Here is a 24,954-nt window from a genome sequence, read left to right as displayed (position 1 = left end):
AAAAAACTTTGTACAGTCCTTGCACTTATGACTATTTCAGCAATACAGGCAGTCCTTGATTTACAACCGTTTGCTCAGTGACCCTCCAAAGTTACAATGGCACTGAAAAAAAATGACCGTTTTCCACACTTACAACCGTAGCAGCTTCCCCTTGGCCATGTGATCAAAATTCAGATGATGCTTGATAATTGGCATGTATTTATGAGGGTCACAGTGTCCCGTGATCACGTGATCCCCTTTAACGACCTTCTGACAATCGAAGTCAATGCAGAAACCAGATTCGCTTAACAATCCCGCTACTGACTGCGGTGATTCACTTAACTTCCATGGCAAGAAAGGTTGTAAAATGGGACCAAACTCACTTAATGGCTGTCTCACTTAGTAATGGAAATTTGGGGCTCAGTTGTGGCTGATTCTGATTCTGACTGCCTGCATCTGGTCCAGGGGTGGGTTGCTGCCAGTTTTACTACCAGCTCCAAACCGCTCTGTGTGTGTATCAGAGGTGGGTTCCTACCACTTCGGACCGGTTCAGTTTGGGCAAACCGGTAGTGGTTTGACAGCCTGGGTTGCTAGAACTGGCAGCAACCAGGCCTGTGATGCCCTCAAACCGGTCCTCCTGGTGGCGCCTATCTTGTTTTTTGCTTCTGCGCATGCACAGAAGTATTTCCACAGCACGTATCGAGCGTGCGCATGTGCAGCGCCCACAAGCGAACCGGCAGTAGTGACTGCTCGAACTCACCCCTGGCGCGCATGCACTATTCGATGTCAATTGTTCTTCGTGCATGCGCAAGAACAATTTACAGTGAACTGCGCATGCGCAGTCAGTAAAATCCAAAATGGCAGTGGCCCAGCAGCGGTGAGGGATCCGGTTCAGGGGCGTGGCAGGCCTGGGTCGCTGCCGGTTCTGCAACCCAGCTCTTAATTCCACTACCATGTCGGGCGAACCGGGGCAAACCTATCCATTCAGTCTGAATTTCTTCACATCACTGGGCTGAGTGGAATCTTAGGGAAACCTCTGACTTCGTTTGTGCTTTTAAGCTCCTTCTCTTTCCCAGGCCTTCTTACTCAGAGGTGCAGGTCAGGGATTACCTGTGGCAGATTCTCAGTGCCGTCGAGTACCTTCACAAGCAGGGCATCCTGCACCTGGATCTGCGGTCTGAAAACATGGTGATTGTTGAGCCCAACCTGTTGAAACTTCTGGACTTCGGCAACGCCCGGTTCTACACGCCCGACCAAGTCATTACCGTGGATGGTTGCACGGATTATGTAGAAACCATGGGTGAGTCTCCACATAAGCATTTGGCAACACGAGCAGAGAGATAAAGGAAAATATGTTTGTGTTTGCGGGGGTGTATATTTCAAATTTATAGAAGGCACACATTTACATACACATTTACATAGATATGAAAGAGATGATAAGTATAGCTAATTAGGTAAGTAAGTAGGAGGATGGATGGATCGATGGAGAGTGTTGTTTATTGTTGGCCTGTTTGAGAAACAATTGAATAGTAAACAACAGTCTAATTAGGGAACTACCAAGAAGCAACAAATATAAATAGCGACTCCCACTCATAGCACTGATGATGTTACCTACTTTGGTAATGAAACATCTGCAAGTAAACTACCACAGAGAGCACCAATGAACCCACATTTATACAGAGGGAGGGAGGGAGCAATTCAGAAATGTGGAGAAACAAATAAACAAACAAAACCGTTTTACACATCAGATTTTTGCAGAAAATTTAATTTTGCAAATCTCTCTGAATCTGATGCATCTGGATGTTATGGCGGGACACTTTCCTGACACAAGTGTGCATTTTTAGCTTCAGAACTCCTGTCAGAGAAGGGAGCCCTCCCGCAGACGGACATCTGGGCGATTGGCGTGACGGCTTTCATCATGTAAGTTGACCTCAGCTTCCCTTGAGAAAATCACAGAACCTTCAAAGTTGAGGTGGCCCTAGAAGTCTTCTCCTCCTCCAATCTTCTGCAGACGACAGAATCCCTCATATCACTGGATGGGATGTACGGTAGAGGTGGGTTTCGTTCAGTGGTTAAGGCACCAGGCTAGAGAGGAAGTGAACGTGGGTTCAAGTCCCGGCTTAGCCACGAAAGCCAGCTGGATGGATGACCTTGGGCCAATCACAAGGAGATGGGAAGTTCTAGTCCTGTCTTAGGCAGGAAAGCAGGTTGGGTGATTTTGGGCCAATCACCAGGAGACAGTGAGTTCTAGTCCCACCTCAGGTATGAAACCAACTGTGTGATCTTCAGCTAGCCATTTTCTTTCATCGCTAGGAAGACGACAATGGTAAAACATTTCTGAAAAAACCTTGCCCAGAAAACTCCAGGGATTAGTTCTTAGTTCCAGGAATCCAAAGCTAACTGGAAGTATCTCTCTCTCCCTCCCTATCTCTCTCTCTCTCTCTCTCTCCCCCTCTCCCCCTCTCCCTCTCCCTCTCCCTCCCTCCCTCTTACACACACACACGCACACACACACACACACAAACACATACACACATTTGTTTTTCAGGTGGGCCTTTTCCATTGAGGTCCCAAATCTAGCAGGATTGCCTAGAGCTATAAAAGGCACATCTCTCTGAACCGTGTCTTCTAATTTTTACAGAGAACTTGCAAAGTTATTTATTTACAAACAAGCGTCTTTCCCCGAATCTCTACTGGGGTTGTGGAGTGGAGAAGATGCTGGAGTAAGAGGAGAGAGACCAAGTTTCTGTCTTGCACCAGCCAAAGAAGCTTCTGGGAGGACTTGGGGCCACCACCACCCACTTCTCTCGGCCCAAGAGCCTGGTGATCTTGTGGGGATGGTCTTCAAATAGGAATGGGGGGCTTGCATGTTCCAGTGCCCCTTCAACCTTAAGACCTGCTTGGGATTAATTTCTGCCATTTCGGGGGGGGGGGGTGTTATAAGGGGGAGGGATAGGACTAGGGAATGCCACACAACATGCCATCTCAGGTGCCTGTGAAAAGTAGGCTACAAATGTATTAATTAAAACGAAGCCGATGTACGACATTACCCACAAATGGACAGAGGTGGAAGAAGCTGGGTTTGCCCATAATTAGCATGCCTCTGATCTTACTAAATGCAACTTCACAGGCATGACTTTCAATTAAATTTTATCACAGCCTTTGCAGTGATCCTTTCTGAAAGGTGGCAGGGAATGCTTCTCCTTGCTTCTCCTCCAAGAAGCTTCTTCAGTGAAAATGTGAAGGAATCGAAGAACTGAAGAAGCTTCTTGGAGGAGAAGCGAAATGTTTTTCCCAAACCAAGAAAATCCAGTTGCCTTTGGGTGAAAAAGCACCAACCATGACCTGGATGATTGAAAATCTTGGTAGAGGCTCTTCAAGGTAGATTTGATTGGCTCTCCTGCCACCTCAGATTAACAGAGTTGGAAGGGGCCTCGTAGGTCACCAACTGAAGACCTAAAACAAATAGATCATTGATGACTGCAAGATAATCTCTAGGAAGATTCCTCTGGGTGACCATGGGGAAGGGTAGGATTGAGGGGGAGTCCTTCAGCTTGATTATTTTCTGGCAGACGTTTCATAATCCTCCCCAGTAATATCATCATTGTGAAAAGGGACTGTAGCACTCCCTTGCTTCTACCACTAATGAAGTCACCTAGTTGGGTCTTGAAACATCTGCAAGAAAACCACGAAACTCAGAGAGTTCAAAGGACTCCACAGAAAGAGAAAACAGGATAAACAGGGATTAGCACCAGAGAACCAGCTAAGGAGAAAACATTACCCAATCAAGGGACTGCCAAGAAAGGAAGGAAGGAAGGAAGGAAGGAAGGAAGGAAGGAAGGAAGAAAGAAAGAAAGAAAGAAAGAAAGAAAGAAAGAAAGAAAGAAAGAAAGAAGACCCACAACCTATCAACACTGTCAGAAGCAAACTCCCACCACCTCAAACTGATTATATTACCTATGTGGACATGAAATATCTTTCCCTTCTAGCACTGATTGAATTGAATTGCTTTATTTGTATGCCGCCCTTTTCCCTGGGGGGACTCAGGGCGGCTCACAATCCATAGAGACAATACACCATTAAAAGCGCAACAGTCATACTATTCGAGTGGGGTTGAAGTCTCTAGCCCCAGGCCTGTCGGGATAGCCAGATTCTGAGGGCTGTGCGGAAGGTCTGGAGGGTGGTGAGGGTACGAATCTCCACGGGGAGATCGTTCCAGAGGGTCAGAGCAGCCACCGAGAAGGCTCTCCTCCGGGTAGTTGCCAGTCGACATTGGCCGGCTGATGGAATTCGGAGGAGGCCTAATCTATGGGATCTTATTGGCCTAGTGGAGGTAATTGGCAGTAGGCTGTCTCTCAAGTACCCAGATCCAATACCATGAAGGGCTTTGTAGGTGACAACTAGCACCTTGAAGCGCACCCGTAGACCAACAGGCAGCCAGTGCAGCTCGCGGAGGATAGGTGTTACGTGGGTGAAACGGGGTGCACCCACGATCGCTCGCGCGGCTGCATTCTAGACCAGCTGAAGTCTCCGAATACTCTTCAAGGGCAGCCCCATGTAGAGCACATTGCAGTACTCCAGCCTAGAGGTCACAAGGGCACGAGTGACTGTTGTGAGAGCCTCCCGGTTCAGGTAGGGACGCAACTGGTGCACCAGGCGAACCTGGGCAAATGCCCCCCTGGTCACAGCTGACAAATGATGTTCAAAAGTCAGCTGTGGGTCCAGGAGGACTCCCAAGTTGCGGACCCTGTCTGAGGGGCGTATTATTTGACCCCCCAGCCTGAGAGATGGAACACTTGGCCAATTAGTGGGAGGGAAGCACAGCAGCCACTCGGTCTTATCTGGATTGAGTACAAGCTTGTTAACCCCCATCCAGTCTCTAACCGCTTCAAGGCCCTGGCTCATCACGTCCATCGCTTCATTGAGTTGGCACGGGGCGGACAGATACAACTGTGTATCGTCCGCATACTGGTGGTATTTTATCCCGTGCCGTCGGATGATCTTGCCCAGCGGTTTCATGTAGATATTGAAAAGGAGGGGGGACAGGACCGAACCCTGCGGCACCCCATACGTTAGGGGCCTAGGGGTCGATCTCTGCCCTCCGACTAACACCGACTGCGACCTGTCCGAGAGGTAAGGGGAGAACCACCGTAAGACAGTGCCTCCCACCCCCACCTCCCGCAGTCGTCGCAGAAGGATACCATGGTCGATGGTATCGAAAGCCGCTGAGAGGTCAAGGAGTACCAGGATGGAGGCGTGGCCTCCATCCTTGGCTCTCCAGAGATCATCAGTCAATGCGACCAAAGCGGTTTCTGTGCTGTAGCCAGCCCTGAAGCCTGACTGGAATGGATCAAGATAACTGGCTTCCTCCAAGGACCGCTGGAGCTGAAAGGCCACCACCTTCTCAACAACCTTCCCCACAAAGGGGAGGTTGGAGACTGGACGATAGTTGTTAAGAACGGCTGGATCCAAAGATGGTTTCTTCAGGAGGGGTCTCACCACCTCCGCCTTTAAAGCGGGGGGAAAGACCCCCTCCCGTAGGGAGGCGGCAACAATCGCCTGGATCCAGCCCCGTGTCACCTCCCTGTTGTTAACAACCAGCCAGGAGGGGCACAGGTCCAGTACACATGTGGAGGCACCTACAGCTCTCATGGCCTTGTCCACATCCTCAGGGGTAACAGCTTGAAAATCAATCCAGCGATGACCTACCAGATTATCCCTTAGTGCCTCAGCTGGTTCTGCAGGATTGGAGTCCAGGTCTGCCCGAAACCGAGCAACTTTATCCGCGAGGAACTGGACGTACTCCTCAGCCCTGCCCTGCAAAGGATCGCCCGTATCCCTCCTGTTTAGGAGGGAACGGATTATCCTGAACAGGGCGGCTGGGCGCGACTCAGCAGAAGCAATCAGAGTGGCAATATAAGTTCTTTTTGACATCCTGATTGCCCGGATGTACTCTCTGATGCAGGATGTTAGGAGTGCTCGGTTCGATGCGGATTTACTGGATCTCCATTGGTGCTTTAGGCGTCTGTTTTGGCGCTTCATCTCCCGGAGTTCCTCAGTAAACCAAGGGGCCCTCCTGGATCCACTGCCTCGGAGCGGCCGTAGAGGCGCAATCCGGTTAAGAGACTCCGTCGCCGCCGAGTTCCAAGTGGCAATCAGAGTCTCCGCCGGATTGCGGGCGAGAGTATCAGGAATGACCCCAAGCTCCGTCTGGAACCCCAAAGGGTCCATAAGTCGCCTGGGGCGGAACCACCTGGTCGGTTCCTCCTCCCTACAGTGGGGGTTTGGTCTCCGAAAGTCAAGCCTCAGTAGGTAGTGGTCCGACCATGACAAGGGTAAGGTCTCACTACCCCTCAGACCAAGATCACAACTCCACTGCTTCGAGAGAAATACGAGGTCGAGCATGTGACCCGCCAAGTGGGTTGGGCCCTGGATTACTTGGGTCAAGCCCATGGTTGTCATGGAATCCATGAACTCCTGCGCTCCATCAGAGTGTTCACCGAGCGAAGGCAAATTGAAATCCCCCAGAACCATAAGCCTGGGGAACTCAACTGCCAGCTCAGCTACTGACTCGAGGAGCGAGGGGAGGGCTGCTGCAACGCTGTTGGGAGGCAGGTACGTTAGTAGCAAACCCACTTGACCCTTGAGGTCCAACTTCACCAGCAGGGACTCACACCCGACAAGCTCTGGAGCAGGGATCCTACGAGGTGCTAAAGACTCTCGGATAACAATGGCCACACCCCCACCCCTTTACTGGGCCCGCAGCTGATGAAGCACCTGAAATCCCTCTGGGCACATCTCTATGAGGGGGACTCCTCCCTCCGGGCCCAGCCAGGTTTCAGTAATACATGCCAGGTCTGCCCTCTCGTCTAAAATTAAGTCCCGAACGAGAGGAGCCTTATGAACTACAGACCTGGCATTTAGCGACAGCAGCCTGAGACCAGGGTCCTGATTACTCACACCATCTGGCCTTGGAGTGGGACTCATAGGGCCGGAAGGAGGGATCTCTGTGACATAGCGAGCCCTCCTTCCCCGGTAATGGCCTGCCCTAAAGCCCCCGCTGTATCTGCCCCTCCCTGTTAAGACCGTAATGCTCCGGCCCACTCCCGTGTCCGTGGTCCCTCTACCCACCCCCATAACCCCCGCATGCTCCGGCAGGCCCTTCGAATCAAACATCCTGAGGCTGGGATTGGCCCAGGCCCCCCTGATACTTCTGCAAAGCACTCAGCACAGAGGGTACCTGAATAAGGCCCCAGCCTACTCAGGCATACACAATCACAGAGCCATTCACTCCCCACTAACAATTTAAAACACAAAAAATTTACAACAATAATAGGGGTTAAAAAGTGGGCACATACAACAACAGTCACATCATTCACACCTCATTCATAAAAATGCGGAGACTAAAATTGCGCAAATCTAGGATGAAACAATGTGAGAAGGGGGGGGGGAGAGGTACTCCGCTCCTCTCCCTTCCTATGGCAATTAGTTGACAAAATAGTTAAGAGCCCAGCTCCAATCCACTGAGGGTATACAGAGGGGGGGAGGGTGGCATTTTCCCCCCTCTGATAAGGTCGAAAGGTCCCAGGAGTCTAGGTGGTTAAGGGGACTGCCAAGGATGTTGGGTCTGGACTGCCAGAGGTGTAGCAAAAAGTAGGGTCTGGGTGGCTGATGATGTTTCCTAGTTAAGGTCATGAAACAATCAAGCTCAGAGAGCACCAAGGACCTCACAGTCTTCCTCCTCTTTTTCTTCCTCCCCCTCCCCCTCCCCCTCCTTCTCTCCGCAACCTCCCCTTTCTTGGACCACGGATGATGTTACATTGTTGGATCATGAAATGTCTGCAAGAAAATGACCGACCTCGGAAAGCAACGAGGACCCCAAATTTGAACTCCGAGCTACAAAGACGGTTTTCTCTTGGCCAAACCAAAACTGTTTCTTTCTCTCCCCTTTCCAGGCTGAGCGCCGAATATCCCATCAGCTCCGAGGGAGCCTGTGACTTCGGAAGGCTGGTCAAGAGGGACAAGATACGATTCAACAAATGTTATGCTGGTCTTTCAGGGGGAGCCATCAACTTCCTCCAAAGCACGCTGTCCTTGAATCCATGGTGAGAACCATCCATTTGATCCCCAAGGGTTCCTCTTTCACATGTTACAGATATATTTTTTCTACCCCAGATCATCTCAACTAACTTCTGCCATGCTGCTAACTAGGGCATACAAAACCTTTGCCAGACCTATCCTTGAATACTGCTCGCCTGCTTCAACCCACAGTGTGTTTCGGACAGTAGAGCATTAGAGAGGTTAGCAATAGCAATAGCAGTTAGACTTATATACCGCTTCATAGGGCTTTCAGCCCTCTCTAAGCGGTTTACAGAGTCAGCATATCGCCCCCAACAACAATCCGGGTCCTCATTTTACCCACCTCGGAAGGATGGAAGGCTGAGTCAACCCTTGAGCCGGTGAGATTTGAACAGCCGAACTGCAGAACTGCAGTCAGATGAAGTAGCCTGCAGTGCTGCATTTAACCACTGCGCCACCTCGGCTCTGCAGAGGCATTTTACAAGAAGAGGACTCGAACCCCTCGGCTCGTAATAAAATTCCCTATATCACCAGGCTCGAAATTTTAGGCCTGGGTAACCTTGAACTATGCCATCTACGTTCCAACCTGAGCTTAGTGGGCAAGATAATCTGCCACAAGGTCCTACCTGTTAATGACTAATTTTACTTCAGTCGCAATAACACAAGGACTTTATCGATAAAGATACAAACTAAATGCAATCTGCTCTAATCTTGATTGCAGGAAAAACGATTTCAGCAAGAGAGTAGTAAACGTGTGGAGCACTCTGCCTGATCCTGTTGTTAGTTCCTCTAACCTCCCCCCCGTATCTTTTATAGCATTATAGCAATAGCAGTTAGACTTATATGCCGCTTCATAGGGCTTTCAGCCCTCTCTAAGTGGTTTACAGAGTCAGCATATCGCCCCCACAGTCTGGGTCCTCATTTCACCCACTTCGGAAGGATGGAAGGCTGAGTCAACCTTGAGCCGGTGAGATTAGAACCGCTGAACTGCAGATTACAGTCAGCTGAAGTGGCTGCAGTACTGCACTCTAACCACTGCGCCACCTCGGCTCTTTTACCTTACATCGTGGACCTTAAGAGGTCCTTAAAGGGGGCGTGCATAAGTGCACCAGCGTGCCTACTATCCCTGTCCCACTGTCCCATTTATATCTCCTCTTTTTATGTGCTTATTGCTATGTTTTGCTTATTTATACCCATTTATTTGTGCCGTTTTTTCATGTGTTTTTCCTACTTGTTTCCTTGTACTTGTTGACAATAAAATAAATAAGTGCAGGGAGTCCTCAATTTACAACTACAATTGAGCCCAAAATTTTGGTTGCTAAAGTGAAAGACTTTTAAAGTGAATTTTGCCCTATATTATGACCTTTCTTGCCACCGTTGTTAAGTGAATCATTGCAGTTGTTAAATTAGTGACACAGTTGTTAAGTGAACCTGGCTTCTTCCTTGACTTTCCTTGTCGGAAGGTCACCAAAGGGGAATCAGGTGACCTTGGGACACAGTGATGGTCATAAGTATGAGTCGGTTGAATTTTGATCACCTGACCAGGGGGATGCTGCAATGGTCATATGTGTGAAAAACAGTCATAAGTGTTTTTTAGTGTGGTTGTAATGTTGAACAGCCACTAAATGAACTGTTGTAAGTTGAGGACTACCTATAAATCACCTCCCTCAGTATCAACAGCCAAATGCAGTGAGAGGTTGTTTGGGCTTACAGGTAGTTCTCACTTAATGACTGATTGCTTAGTGGATGTTTTGAAGTTCTGACAGATTCCCAAAGAGGTGCTTGCTACCTGGATTCAACGTTTCTTGCCACAGTTGTGAATCTCTGCAGTTGTTAGTTTAATCTCACGGTTGTTCAGTGAATCTGGATTCCTGTCAAAAGGTCACAAAATAGGATAACATGATTCTGGGACATTGCAACCATCATAAGTATGAATCAGTTGCCAAGTGTCCAAGTTTTGACCAGATATGCTGCTACGGTTGTAAGTGTAAAAAATGGGCCCAAAGCGTGTTTTTTTTGTAATGTTCAATGGTGACTAAATGAATGGCTGTAAATTAAGGACTACCTACCCTGTTTCCCCGAAAATAAGACCTCCCTGGATAATAAGCCCAATCGGGGCTTTTGAGCTCATGCGCTAAAATAAACCTTCCCTGAAAATATTGCAACGCCTCCTGCACCCCAAAAATAATAAGACCTCGCTGAAAACAAGGCCAAGCGCTTATTTCGGGGGTCAAAAGAAAATAAGACCCTGTCTTATTTTGGGGGGGAAACACTGTATATTCAGGAGGTGTGTTGGCCATATTATAATGAGCTTGTTCAAGTTTACAGTTTTTGCACAGGTTTTCCCTCTGGGTGGTCCATACTGGCATTTGTGCTTCCTTATTTCAAAGGAACTCAAAGCATTAATAAAAAATGCCTGTAACTCAAAACAGTTATCAGGCACTCTAATGTTTGAAGGACTGCCCCAAAGAGGAGGGAGTCCGGCTATTCCCCAAAGCACCTGAGGGCAGGACAGGAAGTGATGGGTGGAAACTAATCAAGGAGAGAAGCAACTAAGGAGGAATTTCCTGACAGGGAGAACAATCAAGCCGTGGAAGAGCTTCCCTCCAGAAGTTGCGGGTTCCCCATCACTGGAGGTTTTACAACCATTTGTTCTAGGGTCTCTTGCTTGAACAGAAGGTTGGACTAGAAGACCTCCAAGGTCCCCTCCAATTCTGTTTTTCTGTTAAAGTGGGCCCCTCTTCTATTCCCATCAACAGCTGCGATGGTTGTGTAAGATGAAGTCCAAGTTAAGTTTAAGTTTAACGTCTAGGATGGAGAATCCTCTCTAGATAATTCATCTTTGCTTTTTCTTGTCCTAGACCTTGAAAGCTTCCTCCCCCCTCCCTTCTAGAACTGATGACGTTGCCTAGTTGGGTTATCAAACAACTGCACAGAAAGCACCAAGCTCAGAGAGCACCTCCTCCTCTTCCTCCTTCTCCTCTTCCTCCCCCTCCCTAATAACAAGGTTGGAAGGGACACTGGAGGTCTTCTAGTCCAACCCCCTGCTCAAGCAGGAGACCCTAAACCATTTCAGACAAATGTTTGCCCAATCTCTTCTTCTTTCTCCTCCTCCTCCTCCTTGGAAAAAAACAAGAAAGATTTTTGTTCCCCTTCCCCACCTGCTTTCTCTGATAGGGAATGTCCTTTTCTCCTTCCAGGAGGAGGCCCACAGCCACGGAATGTCTCCAGTCCTCATGGCTCCAGGAGACCGGTTTGGATGAGCACCAACAAGCCACGGTGACTTTCTCCACCACCAAGCTGAGAAATTTTGTGGCCGAACGCGAGAGGAAAAGAGCGCTCCTCTGTTCAAAGTATGGAGTGATGGCTGTGTAGCCACCCAGGCCACTTTGGAAGAGAAGAGAGCCCCCCCCCCCCCCCAGCCATCACAGACGGATGCGTTTTATTTATTCCAACAACTTGGGATAATTAACAGATTGGAGAAAACGAAAGTCTGGCCGAAAGATTATCTGTTTCAAAAGCAAAGTTGGATGCAACACACAGAAGGAACTTATGAAATCTCTGGTTTATTTATTTATTTGTGGGGGGGGGGCGAAAGTATTTATGAAGAATCTGGGTTTTTTTTTTTAGAGGCTTTAGTGGCAAAAGCTGGAGGGGAAGAAGAGGCTACATTATCCGTCGTTCCCCCTCAGCTGAGCATGCAAATGTCCACGCACCTTACAAGCGTTTCACACAAAAAAAGAAAGGAGAAAGAAAGAAAGAAAGAAAAAGAAACATTTAGATTTAATTTCGGTTTTTGTTTTAATTTAATTAAAGGTAGTTCTATTAAACTAAATTTAGTTCAGTTAGTTAATTATTTATTAAAGAATTTATTTAATCCAAATGAAATTAATAAAACTAAATTAAGAAAACAGCTATACATTACATTGGTTTTATTAATTTATTTTAGTTTTAATAATTATTCAATGTTAGCGTTAAAAAAATTAATTGAACAGTTTTCTTTCGTTCCCTTTATTCCTCCCCATCCCCCTGTTGCGTTCGATAGGAGTAACTTTCAGAGGTTCATAAAAAGCTCGTTTTATTAGTAAGGAAAATCAGTCTGCCTTAGAAGACTTCAATACATACATAATAAAACTTTGCGATAAACATCAGATTTCATTAACAGTTGGATGAGTTTCAAAGGTCTTACAGCTCTGGCTTTTCACATGTGAATGCCCCAGGGTGAAAATAACACAATATTCAGAAGATAAATCGTCGTTACACCAAGAACACTCATAAGCTCAACCGAAATCATGACAGCTTTCTGCAAAAATCATCCCAGACACCACCCTCCTCCTGAGGTATAAAGAGGTGGCTTTTTGTCAGCCAGCCAAACTGCATGCAGCCCTTTGGAGAAGCTACCGGCTGTTCTTTTCAAAGAATTACAGAATTCTTTTTTAAAAAAAAGGGAAATCATAGAAAACCTTTCATAGTCTTTTCGGCTTTCCTTCACCCCCACCAGTGCGATGTTTGTTGCCGTCCAAATAAATAAAAGAAAACTAGTTGGTTATGGCTTCTTTTGCAATGAAGAGTGGGTTGTCTCTGACCGTTTTTCTTTTACAAATAGCTGAATCAGTTTTTCTTCCTCCCATTGACTTTTTTAAAAAAGAGAATAATAGCCCAGTAGGACAGAAAACATTAAATCGCTGGGTTGACTTTTGATTTTCCAATTATTTAAAAAACAGGCTGGCTATTTATCTGCGCCAGTAAATAAATACTGTGATCGAAATAATTTTTTCTTGCAATTGTTCATTGTAGCTTTTGCCAGTGCTGGTAACTCTGGTGTTGCTTTGTTCATTTCAGTACAGAGAGTCCTCGACTTATGACCAAAATTTGAGACCAAATCTCCATTACTAAGTGAGACAATTGTTAGGCACATTTTGCCTCATTTTACAACAGTGTTTCTCAACCTTGGTCACTTGAAGATGTCCGGACTTCAACTCCCAGAATTCCCCAGCCAGCATTCGCTGGCTGGGGAATTCTAGGAGTTGAAGTCCGGACATCTTCAAGTGGCCAAGGTTGAGAAACACTGTTTTACAACCTTTATTCTCACCATTGTTAAGTGAATCATTTCAGTGGTTAAATTAGGCACATGGTTGTTAAGTGAATCCAGCTTCCCCCATTGACTTCGCTTGTCGGAGGGTCGCAAAAGAGAATCACGTGACCACAGGACACTGCAACCGTCATAAATATGAATCAGTTGCGAAGCATCAGAATTTTGACCATGTGACCCTGGGGAGGCCTACAACGGCCGTAAGGGTGAAAACGGTCATAATTCACTTTTTTCCGGTGTAACTTCAAACAGTCACTAAATGAACTGTTGTAAGTCGAGGACTACCTGTGTTGAGAATGCCAAAAGCAAAGTTAGTTCACGTCTTTTGAATCACTCCTCCTGGTCTCCACTATGACTAAGCACTGACTTTAAAAAGATGATTTGCTTAAACAACTGCACAGGCTCAACTCATTTTTATTTTAAATAATCCACAGTTCACTGAGGTTTGAATTTTGAAAATGGAAGTGAAGGGTTTATTCTCCTGGATTATGTCTCTTGGGGGGGACAGACACACAGATGTCACAGGAAGTGTGGGGGGGAGTTAGCTCTAGGTCAGCAGGGGGGGTGGGCTTTCCCCGTTCCTTCTTGGGGTACACCAATTGCACCAAGGCCTGGTCAAATGTGACAAAGTAGGGAGGAAGTGACAGAGAAAAGAAAAGAGAGAAAGAGGAGGGAAGGAGGGAGGGAGGGGGAAAAGAATGGGAGAAAATGAAGGGAGGTAGAGAGGTAGAAAGAAAAAGAAAGGAAGAAAGAAAGAAAGGAGAGGATGAGAAAGAAGGAAGGAAAGGGAGAGGAAAGGGAGAAAGGGAATGTGACAAGAAGAGGAAAGGAGAGAGAAGGCAGGGAAGGGAAGGAAGGAAGGAAAAAGAAAAAGAAAGGTGACAAGAGAAGGAAAGGAGAGAAAAAGGAAGGAAAGGAAGAAAGAAAGAGACAAAGGGAATGTGACAAGAAGAGGAAAGGAGAGGGAAGGCAGGGAAGGAAAGGAAGGAAGAAGAATGAAAGAAGGAAGGACAGGAGAAAAAGAGAAAGACAGAAAGGTAAGAAGAGAAGGAAAGGAGAGAAAAAAGAAGGAAAGGAAGAAGGAGAAAGTGACAAGAGGAAAAGAGAGTGCAGGGAAGGAAAGAGAAGTAAGAAAGAAAGAAAGAAAGAAAGAAAGAAAGAAAGAAAGAAAGAAAGAAAGAAAGAAAGAAAGAGAAAGTAAGTCAACACTTTATTTTTAAAATCAGCATCTGGTTTCAAAGGCCTTTTGCGCCCTGTGGAAATCAAGGGCTTCCTTAATCACGTGCTTTTCATGCGAGAACCTGGAGCTGCTTTGTTAATTATTTTCCTTGAACCCAGAGTCACCTGTCAGGAAGCCTTTGCCACCGGTTTGATCCCAGGAGGGAGAAGAAAACTGGATCCCACTTCAGGGAACCAGGAGAGAGCCTGAAGAGGGGAAACTCCATGCCCTCTTGCAGCTGCTGTAGCCTACTCCGTAGTATAATCAAAGCTTGCCTTGTGCCGAAAAAGGGAAAAAGTTATTTCACCACACGCCCTCATCCCTTTACACCCAGGAGAACAGTCCAATTCACAGCAGGGGAGAAGCAATAGCAATAGCAATAGCAATAGCAGTAGACTTATATACCGCTTCATAGGCCTTTCAGGCCTCTCTAAGCGGTTTACAGAGAGTCAGCATATTGCCCCCAACAATCTGGGTCCTCATTTTACCCACCTTGGAAGGATGGAAGGCTGAGTCAACCCTGAGCCGGTGAGATTTGAACCGCTGACCTGCTGATCTAGCAGTAGCCTGCAGTGCTGCATTTTAACCACTGCGCCACCTTGGCTCTTGGAATCTGGCCTTGAAGAATTACACCACTGGGGAGATAAAGTTATAACGCTCGAAATCCAAAATTTACTAGTTGCAACCACGTTAGTCACTCGGTTGCTAAGTGAACCTGACTTCCCCATGGACTTCGCTTTTCAGAAGGTTGCAAAACAGAACCTATCCCAGAATCCCAAGGTCTGAAGGGACCTCAAAGAACATTTAGTCTGACCTGCTTCTTGAAGTAAAGCAAAATGGAAAAATATATGGCATCAGCGTGAGAATATTTCGGGGTGAATCCATGTTGCATTTCCACTACAGAATTAATAACAGGATCACCTGGTGAGCATTTTGGTCTCAAAATTCACTCTACAGGTAGTCCCCGACTTATGACCACAATTCAGGACAGGAATTCCCTTTGCTAAGCACTTAATTTAATAACCATGTTACTAACTTGAAGTGAGTTGCACCCAATTGTACACTTTTTCTGCTACAGTTATAAAGCAAATCCCCGCGGTTGTTAAGAGAATCACATGGTCGTTAAGCAAATTGGGTTTTTTTCCCATTGACTTTGCTAATTGGGGAAGGTCACAATTATGAGACCTCAGGACTCAGGAGGCAGCAACTGTCGTAATACAGAACATGGCGGTTGACAAGCACCCAAATTTTAATCACATGACCTTGGTCAGCGATGAGTCTTGAGGCCCAGCCGTAAGTCACTTCCTGAAGTGCCATTGTAACGAAATGAACGGTTGTAAGTCAAGGAGTGCCTGGAATGTATTTTATGGCTTGCATTCAATAGCAAAACAGCTTCTGCTTTTCAGCTGAAAAAAATGCTCTTATTTATTTACTTAAGAAAATTTATGCAGGTCCTTGAGTTACAACTGTTCATTTAGTGACCGTTTAAAGTTATATCGGCACTGAAAAAAATTAGTTATGATAGTTTTTCACATGAAAAAGTCTGATTACAGAGAGAAAGGAAGGAAGAAAGGAAGGAAGAAAGGAAGAAAGAAAGGAAGAAAAAAAGAAAGAAAGACAAAGAGAAAGGAAGAAAGAAAGAAAGACAAAGAGAAAGGAAGGAAGGAAAAAAGAAAGAGAGAAAGGAAGGAAGAAAGACAGAGAGAAAGGAAGGAAGGAAGGAAGGAAGAAAAGAAAGAAAGACAAAGGAAGGAAGGAAGCAAGAAAGAAAGATAGAGAGAAAGGAAGGAAGGAAGAAAAGAAAGAAAGAAAAACAGGAAGGGAGGGAAGGAGGAAGAAAAGAAAGAAAGAAAGAAAGAAAGAAAGAAAGAAAGAAAGAAAGAAAGATGGATGGTGTACAGGTAGTCTTTGATGCATGGCATTGAAAAAAGTGACTTGACCATTTTTCACACTTACGACCATTACAGTATCTTTATAATCATATAATCAAAATTCAGATGCATGGTAATTGACTCCCATTTATGACGGTCGCAGTGTTCCAAGGTCACGTGATCACCTTTTTTGACCTTCTGATGAGCAAAGTCAATGGGGAAGCCAGATTCACTTAACAACCATGTTACTTATGTTACAACTGCAATGATTCACTTAACAACCATGGAAAGGAAGATTGTAAAATGGGAAAAATTAACAAATGTTTCACTTTCAGTTCTGTTTCTCATTTCCAGTGCAGTGAAGTCTGATGGGGAAAAAGGATAATTATTACAATTGTGAAACAGAAGGAAAATATATACAGGTAGTCCTCAACTTACGACCACTCGCTTAGGAACTTTTTAAAGTTACAACCACACTGAAAAAGGAGACTTACGACTTTTTTCACACATACAACCATTGCAACCCCATGGTCACATGAGCAAAATTCAGATGCTTGGCAACTGACTCGTATTTATGACGGTCACAGTGTCAAGTGATCCCCTTTGGTGACCTTCTGATAAGCAGGAATCCAGATTCACTTAACAACCTTGTGACTAACTTCACAACTGCAGTGATTCACTTAACAGCCATGGCAAAAAAAGGTCATAAAATGGGGCAAAGCTCACTTAACAACTGTCTCACTCAGCAATGGAAATTTGGGGCTCAGTTGCGGTCATAAATCGAGGACTACCCATATAAAGGCAGAATTGATGGCTTGGTTCCATCCCTTCAAATCGGAGTTTCATCTCCCAAACAACCTCATTAAACAGAATACAGAATAATAAGAATCGGAAGGGACCTCGGAGGTCACCTAGTCCAACCCCCTGCTCAAGCAGCAGACGCTATGCCGTTTCAGACAAATGGCTGAGTAGCCTCTTCTTGAAAACCTCCAGTGATTTAGAAAGCTTCGTGTTTTTGGCTGCCCTTGACCTGACTTTTAAAAACAAGGCGTTGTTATATTTACCAGCTTTTCATTGGGGAAAAATATATCAAATTTTGCAATCTTCTCATTGCCACGTTTTTACCAACTCAGCAAAAATGACACTTCGGTTAATGTTTGCCGTTGACAAAGGTCGATTTTCTTCATATCTATATCTATATATATCTGATAAAAACAAGGCAATGCAGGTTTAAGTCCATTAGATTGTTGTTCCCCAATTTGTGTGTGAGCCTGGTGCTGATGAAGCCAATGATGATGGGCGCCAGACAGGAGGTGCAGGTTTTCTGATGGCTTTTTATTGGGGTCCTCTAAGGAAAAAGGGTTTCTACTCAAAAGGCCAAGAGAACCCAGAACAAAGGATTAAGAAAGCTTTATACATTTCCACGAAAGGAGAAGGCGGGAGAAGGTGAAATAATAAGAAAGATCCTCTAACAAACATTTTAGCCATAATTCTACCACTGGTTCTATTGATCTATAGCGCTCCCATTCCCAAGCCTTGGCTAATGAAAGCCCCAGGAGTTCTCCAATAGACAATTCCTTTGCTGAATAGCAATAGCAGTTAGACTTATATGCCGCTTCATAGGGCTTTCAGCCCTCTCTAAGCGGTTTACAGAGTCAGCATATCGCCCCCAACAACAATCCGGCTCCTCATTTTACCCACCTCGGAAGGATGGAAGGCTGAGTCAACCCTGAGCCGGTAAGATTTGAACTGCCGAACTGTAGATAACAGTCAGCTGAAGTGGCCTGCAGTACTGCACCCTAACCACTGCGCCACCTCGGCTGAAGACCATCTCCATTCCTAACTTTTGGCTGAGGTCTTCAAGTTGTCTAATCCTTGGTACTTTTAGCAACTTTCTAACTACCCATAATTGCTGCAAGCATATACATGCATATTTCCCGTGGATAAGCATTCTTTGTACTTGCCAAATAGACACCCCCTCACACACACACACACAAACACACAATTACAGTCTTCCTGATTTACTTTCAAGGGTGTGCCATGGCTAAACTTGCTTTATTTCAGCAGCCAGCCCATCAAAATTATCAAAGCATTTTCCTTCTTCGTGGCATCAGAGGCAGAGACAAGTTAGGTATTAAGTTTGGTGCCGGATACAGGCAGTCCTCACTTAGTGACTGTTCAAACTTACGACGGCATTGAAAAAAAAGTAGCTTATGACCGTTCTTCACACTTATGACCCCTGCAACCTCCCATGGTCGGGTGATCAAAATCCAGACGCTTGGCAACTGACTTAACGACCGTCACTGTGTCCTAAGGTCGCGTGAGTCCCCTTTTGGTAAGCAAAGTCAAGGGGGAAGCCAGGGTCCCTTAACAACCGTGTCACTAATTTAACACCTGCAGGCATTCGCTTAACTGGCGTGGCAAGAAAGGCCATAAAAAAATGGGGCAAAATTCACTTAGCACGTGTCTCACTTAGCAACCAAAATTTGGGGCTCAATGGTGGTCGTAAGTTGAGGACTGCCCATATCTTTGCTACACACAAAGGGAAAATCCCTTATTTGGAATTCCTCTGCGTCTTCAAAAGCCCCTCAGCAAATTGCACTCGGCACCTCAGATCAACAGAAGGCACACCTCGCTTTGTGTACAATAGCAGGCTGGATCTGTATGAACTTAAAAAAATATTATTATTATTATTATTATTATTATTATTATACAATTGTATCACAGCGGCCAGTTGTTTCGCCGGATTTGGCATTGGTTACTAGTCGGGCCCCACCCAGGGGCCTAGGACGTCATAACGTATTTTCGTAATATGCGTGCAGATCCAAGCAGTGCGGCTTTTTGCATTTGACTGATGGTGATTTTGTCAATTTTTAACTGTTTTAAATGTAATTCCAGTGCTTTTGGAATTATTATTATTATTATTATTATTATTATTATTATTATTATTATTATTATTATTATTATTATTATTATTATTATTGATAGCTGAACTTGAACAGGAAAGGAAGGAAAGAGAAGCAATTTGGGAGGGTTAATTTCAGGAAGCCCCCCCCCCCCCCGGTTTATTTTCTTTAGCGCGGATTTTCCATTTTCCAGAGATTTTCTCTCTCTCCTTAACAGCTAGAGAGCAAGAGCCAAACTGTGTCATGCATGTGGTGATTTCCACAACAGACTAAATGTGCAAAAGGAGAAAAGGGGGTTAATGTGCATACACACACACACACACACACACACACACACACACACACACACACACACAGAGTCTGATCCCATAACGTAGAGATAAACCAGTTCACCGGTGAAATATCCATGGTTATCTTAGATTACCATGTGCAAGCGAAGTGTGCAAGAGGAAAAGAAGTGGTTAATACACAAACACACATACACACATACAGAGAGGGAGGGAGGGAGGGAGGGAAGGAGGGAGGGAGGGAGGGAGAGAGAGAGGGAGAGAGAGAGAGAGAGATTGAATTCCCTAACATAAAGGCAAACCAATTCACCGGTGAAATCTCCCTGGTTATCTTAGATTACCATGTGCAAGCGAAGTGTGCAAGAGGAAAAGAAGTGGTTAATACACACACAAACACACATACACACATACAGAGAGGGAGGGAGGGAGGGAGGGAGGGAGGGAGAGAGAGAGAGAGAGAGAGGGAGAGAGGGAGAGAGAGAGAGAGAGATTGAATTCCCTAACATAAAGGCAAACCAATTCACCGGTGAAATCTCCCTGGTTATCTTGGATTATTTTGTGACGATTTCTGCCTCTGCTTTTAGAATCGGCAACGGTACCTAAACTGGATATCATTCATGGGTTGCAACACCCCAAATCCGTAGCGGGTCTTGTTTATGGCCGGGATCTTTTCCTGCTGATTGATCAGCTCCAGATCGTAACAAGCCAGCATCAGAAAGGCGAAAAGCTTGATTTCGTTGGTGGCGAAGTAGCGGCCGGGACACATGGAGGTCCCAGCGCCCCAGGGCATGGCGTAATACTTTACCTTCTCACCGTTCTTAAAGAATTCCTTCTTGTTGCCATTTTGGCTGAGGAAACGGTCGTACTTGAAGGCCTGGGGGTCCTGGTGGATTTCGGGGTCCATGTGGGATGAGAGGTAAGGGAAGAGGCAGATTTTGTCGCCTTTGCGCAGCTTGTAGGTCTTCCCATTGTGGAGCTTGAGGTCCATGTCTTCTAAAATCAGCCGGACCAACAGCGGTGCTGTCGCCAACCTCAGGGTCTCCTCTACGGCGCTGTCCAGGATGGGAGTTTGGCTCAGCATCTCCTTGGTGACATTGAAGGGCTTCTGGCGGGAGGCTGGGTCTTGGCCTGACTTCTTCACCACCTCCTCAATCTCCTTCTTGACCTCCTCCATGGCTTTTGGGTGCTTCATCAGGTTCACCAGGAGCCAGAAGGAAGCTGGGCCGGTGTTACCTTGAGCTGCCCAAAGGAGCAGGAACATGAACCGGTCCCTCATTTCCTCGGAGACCCCACTTTCGGCCAGCTGTTGAGACTGGTCGCTGACCCACCGGCTGATGTTGTCCTTCTTGTAGACGTTCTTCACTGAAAGCATCTGCCAGAAGTAGTTCCAGAGCTTCTTCACTTGGCCCCACTCCGGCGGGGTCAACAAGGCATATGAGAGGCGCGGGAAGAGCTTGTCGTACTTGCGAAATTCGACGAAGACATCTTCGGTATGCTGCTCATCTTCCTTTTTGGATTTCTCTTTTTGCTTATCGCTTGGTTCGATGCCGAACAAAGCCAGATACCCAGCTCGGAAGACCTTGTTGTAACAAAAGTGGAACAGGCCGTCCTCCTTCCAGGATTTTGGATCTTCTGTGGAGGTTCCTTGCCACTGGAATAAGACGGTCTGCAAGGCGTCCATCATGGATTGGGTCATCACCACCAGGCCCTCTCCCTTCAGATGCTTCGCGCTGGAGACTTCAATGATCTTGTGAGACTCGTGGTTTGCCTCGAATCGAAACACCCTGAGGACGAGCTCGGCTGCGAACGAAATAAAGTCCAGTTTACTCCGGGCTTCCTTGACGATGGCGCCGAAGGAAAAGGGGTCAATCAAGAAGGTGAAATAATTTCCTGCGATCAAGGTGGTGAAGATGTCCCCATGTTTCTTCTGCATGGTTTTCAGGAATTCCATATTGTCGTTTCGGAAGTACACTGCGTGCCCCAGCCATGGAATGAGCCCTTTGTCCAAAGGGGGTTCGTTAGCTCGTCTTTGGCGGAAGGAGCCCGCCAGGTAGAGTAGCCCCAAAAGGCCGACCGCCAAGGCAACCACGACTGCCACCCAGAAGGTCATCTTGATGAGTGTGTGCGGCTCAATGCCAGCTGCCTTTTCAACATACAAGCTCTTCGGAGAAAGGTGAACGCTTTGTGATCCAGGGAGGAGTTTCAGTTGATGAAACAAGCCCAAGAATTTCAGTTAACCCTTACGATGAGGGGAAAGGGGGAAAAAAACAAGGGAGGGCGGGAACCAACCGTATAAATGGGCTTTCCACCATAAAATCTCAAAAAGTTAATTAGCCAGCAGGAAGCGCATTGCGAAGCGCATTGTGCCTGTGTTTATTTTACATTTGAGCGTGTGTTTTCCTGCCCCCTGTGCAAACCAGGGGTGTTGAGAACTCCTGAGAGAAACAGAAGGGAGAAGAAAATCCTTTAATGTTTGGAGAATATCCATCAGCTGAAGAAAAGAAAGGGAGAGAGAGAGAGAGAACATGAGACTGCTAATCTCAGAATTATTGGGAACAGGAGAAACACATTTTTTTTTTCCTTGTGTGTGTTCAAATAAAGGTTGTTTACCAATAAGATTTAGGCAGCTGTAATTATTGCCCCCGTTTATGGAGGAGGAGAAGGAAGGTTGTAAGGTCTTTGGTAGCCTCTGAGTTTGGTTTGTTTCTTACAGACATTTCATGACCCAACTAGATAACTTCATCCATGCTATAAGGCAGGGGTAAAATCCTCCCGGTTTGGCCTGGTTCAGCTGAACTGGTAGGGATTATTTTCTGCGAACCAGGGAAAATTAAAAAAAAAAATGCTTCTGAGGGTCGCCCAGCTCAGCTGTGAGCCTTGAGATAATGGGAAGCTTCCACCCCCCTCCTTTTTAAAGCATATTTTCCCTGCTGGTTTGGGCGAATAGGAAAGGGAAAAAAATGCTTTAAAAAGTGGGGGGGGGGAAGTTGGCCACACCCACCCAGTCATATGATCCCCACCTCCACCAAGCCGCAGAACCAGTGGACAAAAAAATTAGATTTCACCACTGCTATAAGAGATTGCGTTTCCAGATAGGAGGAGGAGGAGGAGGAGGAGGAGGAGGAGGAGAACTGCAGGGTGCTTGGTGATCTCTGAGCTTCGCTGTTATCTTGCAGACATTTCAGGCAACCGACTTCCATGCAAGAAATAATTTCACACTGATTGTGACCCTTGGATTCTTGCAATCTAGATGAGCAAGAATTGCACCCTCTGAAGCAATCCTCTGCAGGAAAAAAAAAGAATTATCTCAACACGGTTAGACTTTTAAAATGCATCCAATGAAAGGGGTTAAATGTGGCGCTCGGCCCAGAAGGGTTTGAGGAAAGGACCCCAGAGTGGGTGAGTTTTTAATTTGGGGAAGCCGGGGATGATTTCAAAGGCAACTTTAAAATGCGTGGATCTCCTCAAAGTTGACCCTAATCTCTATATTTTTGGGGCGCACCCTTTAAGATGTACCCCACAGATTTTAAGTGTTTTGCCTTAAAAAATCTTTCTAAATCCAAGGAGGTTTCTCACACTTAATTCATGAAGTATGAACTTCAACTCCCAGAATTCCCATGGCTGATTGGGAAACTCTGGGAGTTGAAGTCCACTGGTCTTAAAGTTGCCAAGGTCGAGAATTACTGATCCAGAAGATCAACCCAATTGGTTTAAGGGGCATCTCCACACCGGTGTTTTGCATCATTTCAGAAAGCAGATTAATTTCACATTTCTTATTCTTCACCATAGATTTAATTTACAGGCGGTCCTTGAGTTACGACCACAGCTGGGACCAGAATTTCTGTTGCTAAACAAGGCAGTTGTCAAGTGACTCACACCCAGGTTTTTTTTTTTTGACATTTTCCCCCACAGCTGTTAAGCAAATCTTTGTAGTTGTCATGTGAATCATGTGGTTGTTAAGTGAAACCAACTTTCCACATTGAGTTTGCTTGAGGGAAGCCAGTTTGCAATCGGCGATTTCATAATCTCGGGACGCTGCAACCATCATGAATATAAACATGAGCCAAGTGTCCTTATTTTGATCACGTGATCATGGGGGTGCCTGAAAAAGTGTGGGAAAGCAGTCACAAATCCCTTTTTTCAGTGCCATTGTAGCTTTGAACCGTCACTAAACGAATGGTTATAAGTCAAGGACTGCCTATAGGAGCAGTGCATTTATGCACAATGCATTTATGGAATCGATTTTCTAGGGAGGGCTGCCACCTGCTGGTCACATAGGAGATAGCAAGGAGAGAAAGAGAGCAATGATCCACATCCCTATAACAAATACAAGTAGTCCTGGACTTATGACCAGTTCAAAGTTACAACGGGCCTCCTCAGAAGCACTTAAGACCCAGTTCGGGAGTTTGGGGGGGGGCTGCCCTCCTCTCTCATGATCGTGTGACTGCGCCTTGTGTGATAAGCAACCCCGTTATCTCGATGGCAGTTTGCAGCAAGCTGTGATTACATAACCAGGTTTTAAGATGCTTTTGCTAAAAAATGCGGTTTAGTTAGTTCTCGACTTACAGTAGTTCATTTAGTGGCTGTTCAAAGCTACAACGGCACTGAAAAAGGTGACTTATAATCATTTTTCATAATGACAGCCTGTGAAGCATCAAAATTCAGATGCTTGGTTCATACTTATGACCGTTGCTGTGGTCTCAAGGTCACATAACCCCCCTTTTGCGACCTTCTGACAAACAAAGTGAATGGGGAAGCCAGATTCGCTTAACAGCTGTGTGGCTGACTTAACAACTGCAGTGATTCACTTAGCAACTGAAGAGGCGAAACTCACTTATCAAATGTCTCACTTAACAATGGAAATTTGGGGCTCAATTGTGGTCGTAATGCGACAACTATCTGTCTTCATTTATGCTCTGCTTCTTTCCGGGGGGGGGGGGGGGGATCAGGCTGCTAACCTGCCTTGCAGTACCTGCAACATCCACTAGATGGCAGTAAAGACACATAAGAAAACTGTGCATGATGCTGCCACCTAGTGGTCTTTCAATCTCATTGCTTGCTTTTGTGACACTGACTTTTTTTTTTTCTTCCTTTCTTTGTGTTGTCCTGGTTGAATGTGTGAATAGGCTCACCTGTATATTTTTATCCTGTTTTTCTATCCCCTTCTGCTCTTTTCAGGAACTGCCACATCCACTATCCAGACTTTTTAGTCTCTCTTATTAACAACTGTTGAGTTTTGGAAGTCATGTAGTGGGCGCTTGTGTGTTCGTTATTATTACTGCAGGGAGTCCTCTACTTACGACTCAGTGGCCAAGTGTCTCAATTTTGGTCCCGTGACCATGGGGATGGTGTAATGGTCGTAAGTGTGAAAAACGGTCCTAAGTCACTTTTTCAAGTACAGCTGCAACTTCAAACAGTCACAGAACAAATGGTTATAAGTCAAGGACTACCTGTATCAGTGGTGGGTTGCCTGAGGAGTACTGGGTACCGTTCCCGTACAGTGCTCCGGAGGGCCCACCCG

General features: G+C 45.9%; 2 protein-coding genes across 2 annotated transcripts in view; one reads left to right on the top strand and one right to left on the bottom strand.

Annotated features, from left to right (window-relative positions):
- OBSCN (obscurin, cytoskeletal calmodulin and titin-interacting RhoGEF) overlaps nt 1–11,463 on the top strand; it is a 243,002-nt gene extending 231,539 nt beyond the window's left edge. The window contains exons 114-117 of the mRNA XM_087712229.1: nt 1,056–1,279; nt 1,824–1,899; nt 7,935–8,084; nt 11,259–11,463. Of these exons, the coding sequence (XP_087568355.1) occupies nt 1,056–1,279; nt 1,824–1,899; nt 7,935–8,084; nt 11,259–11,433 (625 nt within the window). The 3' untranslated portion in view covers nt 11,434–11,463. The remainder of the gene's footprint in view (nt 1–1,055; nt 1,280–1,823; nt 1,900–7,934; nt 8,085–11,258) is intronic.
- Nucleotides 11,464–19,669: 8,206 nt separating this feature from the next.
- CYP8B1 (cytochrome P450 family 8 subfamily B member 1) lies at nt 19,670–21,558 on the bottom strand. The gene has a single exon (XM_014052986.2). It carries the CDS (start codon nt 21,541–21,543, stop codon nt 20,014–20,016), a length of 1,530 nt encoding a protein of 509 aa, XP_013908461.2. The 5' UTR covers nt 21,544–21,558; the 3' UTR covers nt 19,670–20,013.
- Nucleotides 21,559–24,954: the final 3,396 nt, after the last annotated feature.

The sequence above is a fragment of the Thamnophis sirtalis genome, unplaced genomic scaffold (assembly GCF_051295495.1).
Source record: "Thamnophis sirtalis isolate CommonGarterSnake01/CBP01778 unplaced genomic scaffold, rThaSir2_p1.2 scaffold_4, whole genome shotgun sequence".
In the NCBI taxonomy this organism is placed as follows: domain Eukaryota; kingdom Metazoa; phylum Chordata; class Lepidosauria; order Squamata; family Natricidae; genus Thamnophis; species Thamnophis sirtalis.
Note: the sequence above shows the minus strand (reverse complement) of the source record. Positions and strands in the feature narration are given on the sequence as shown.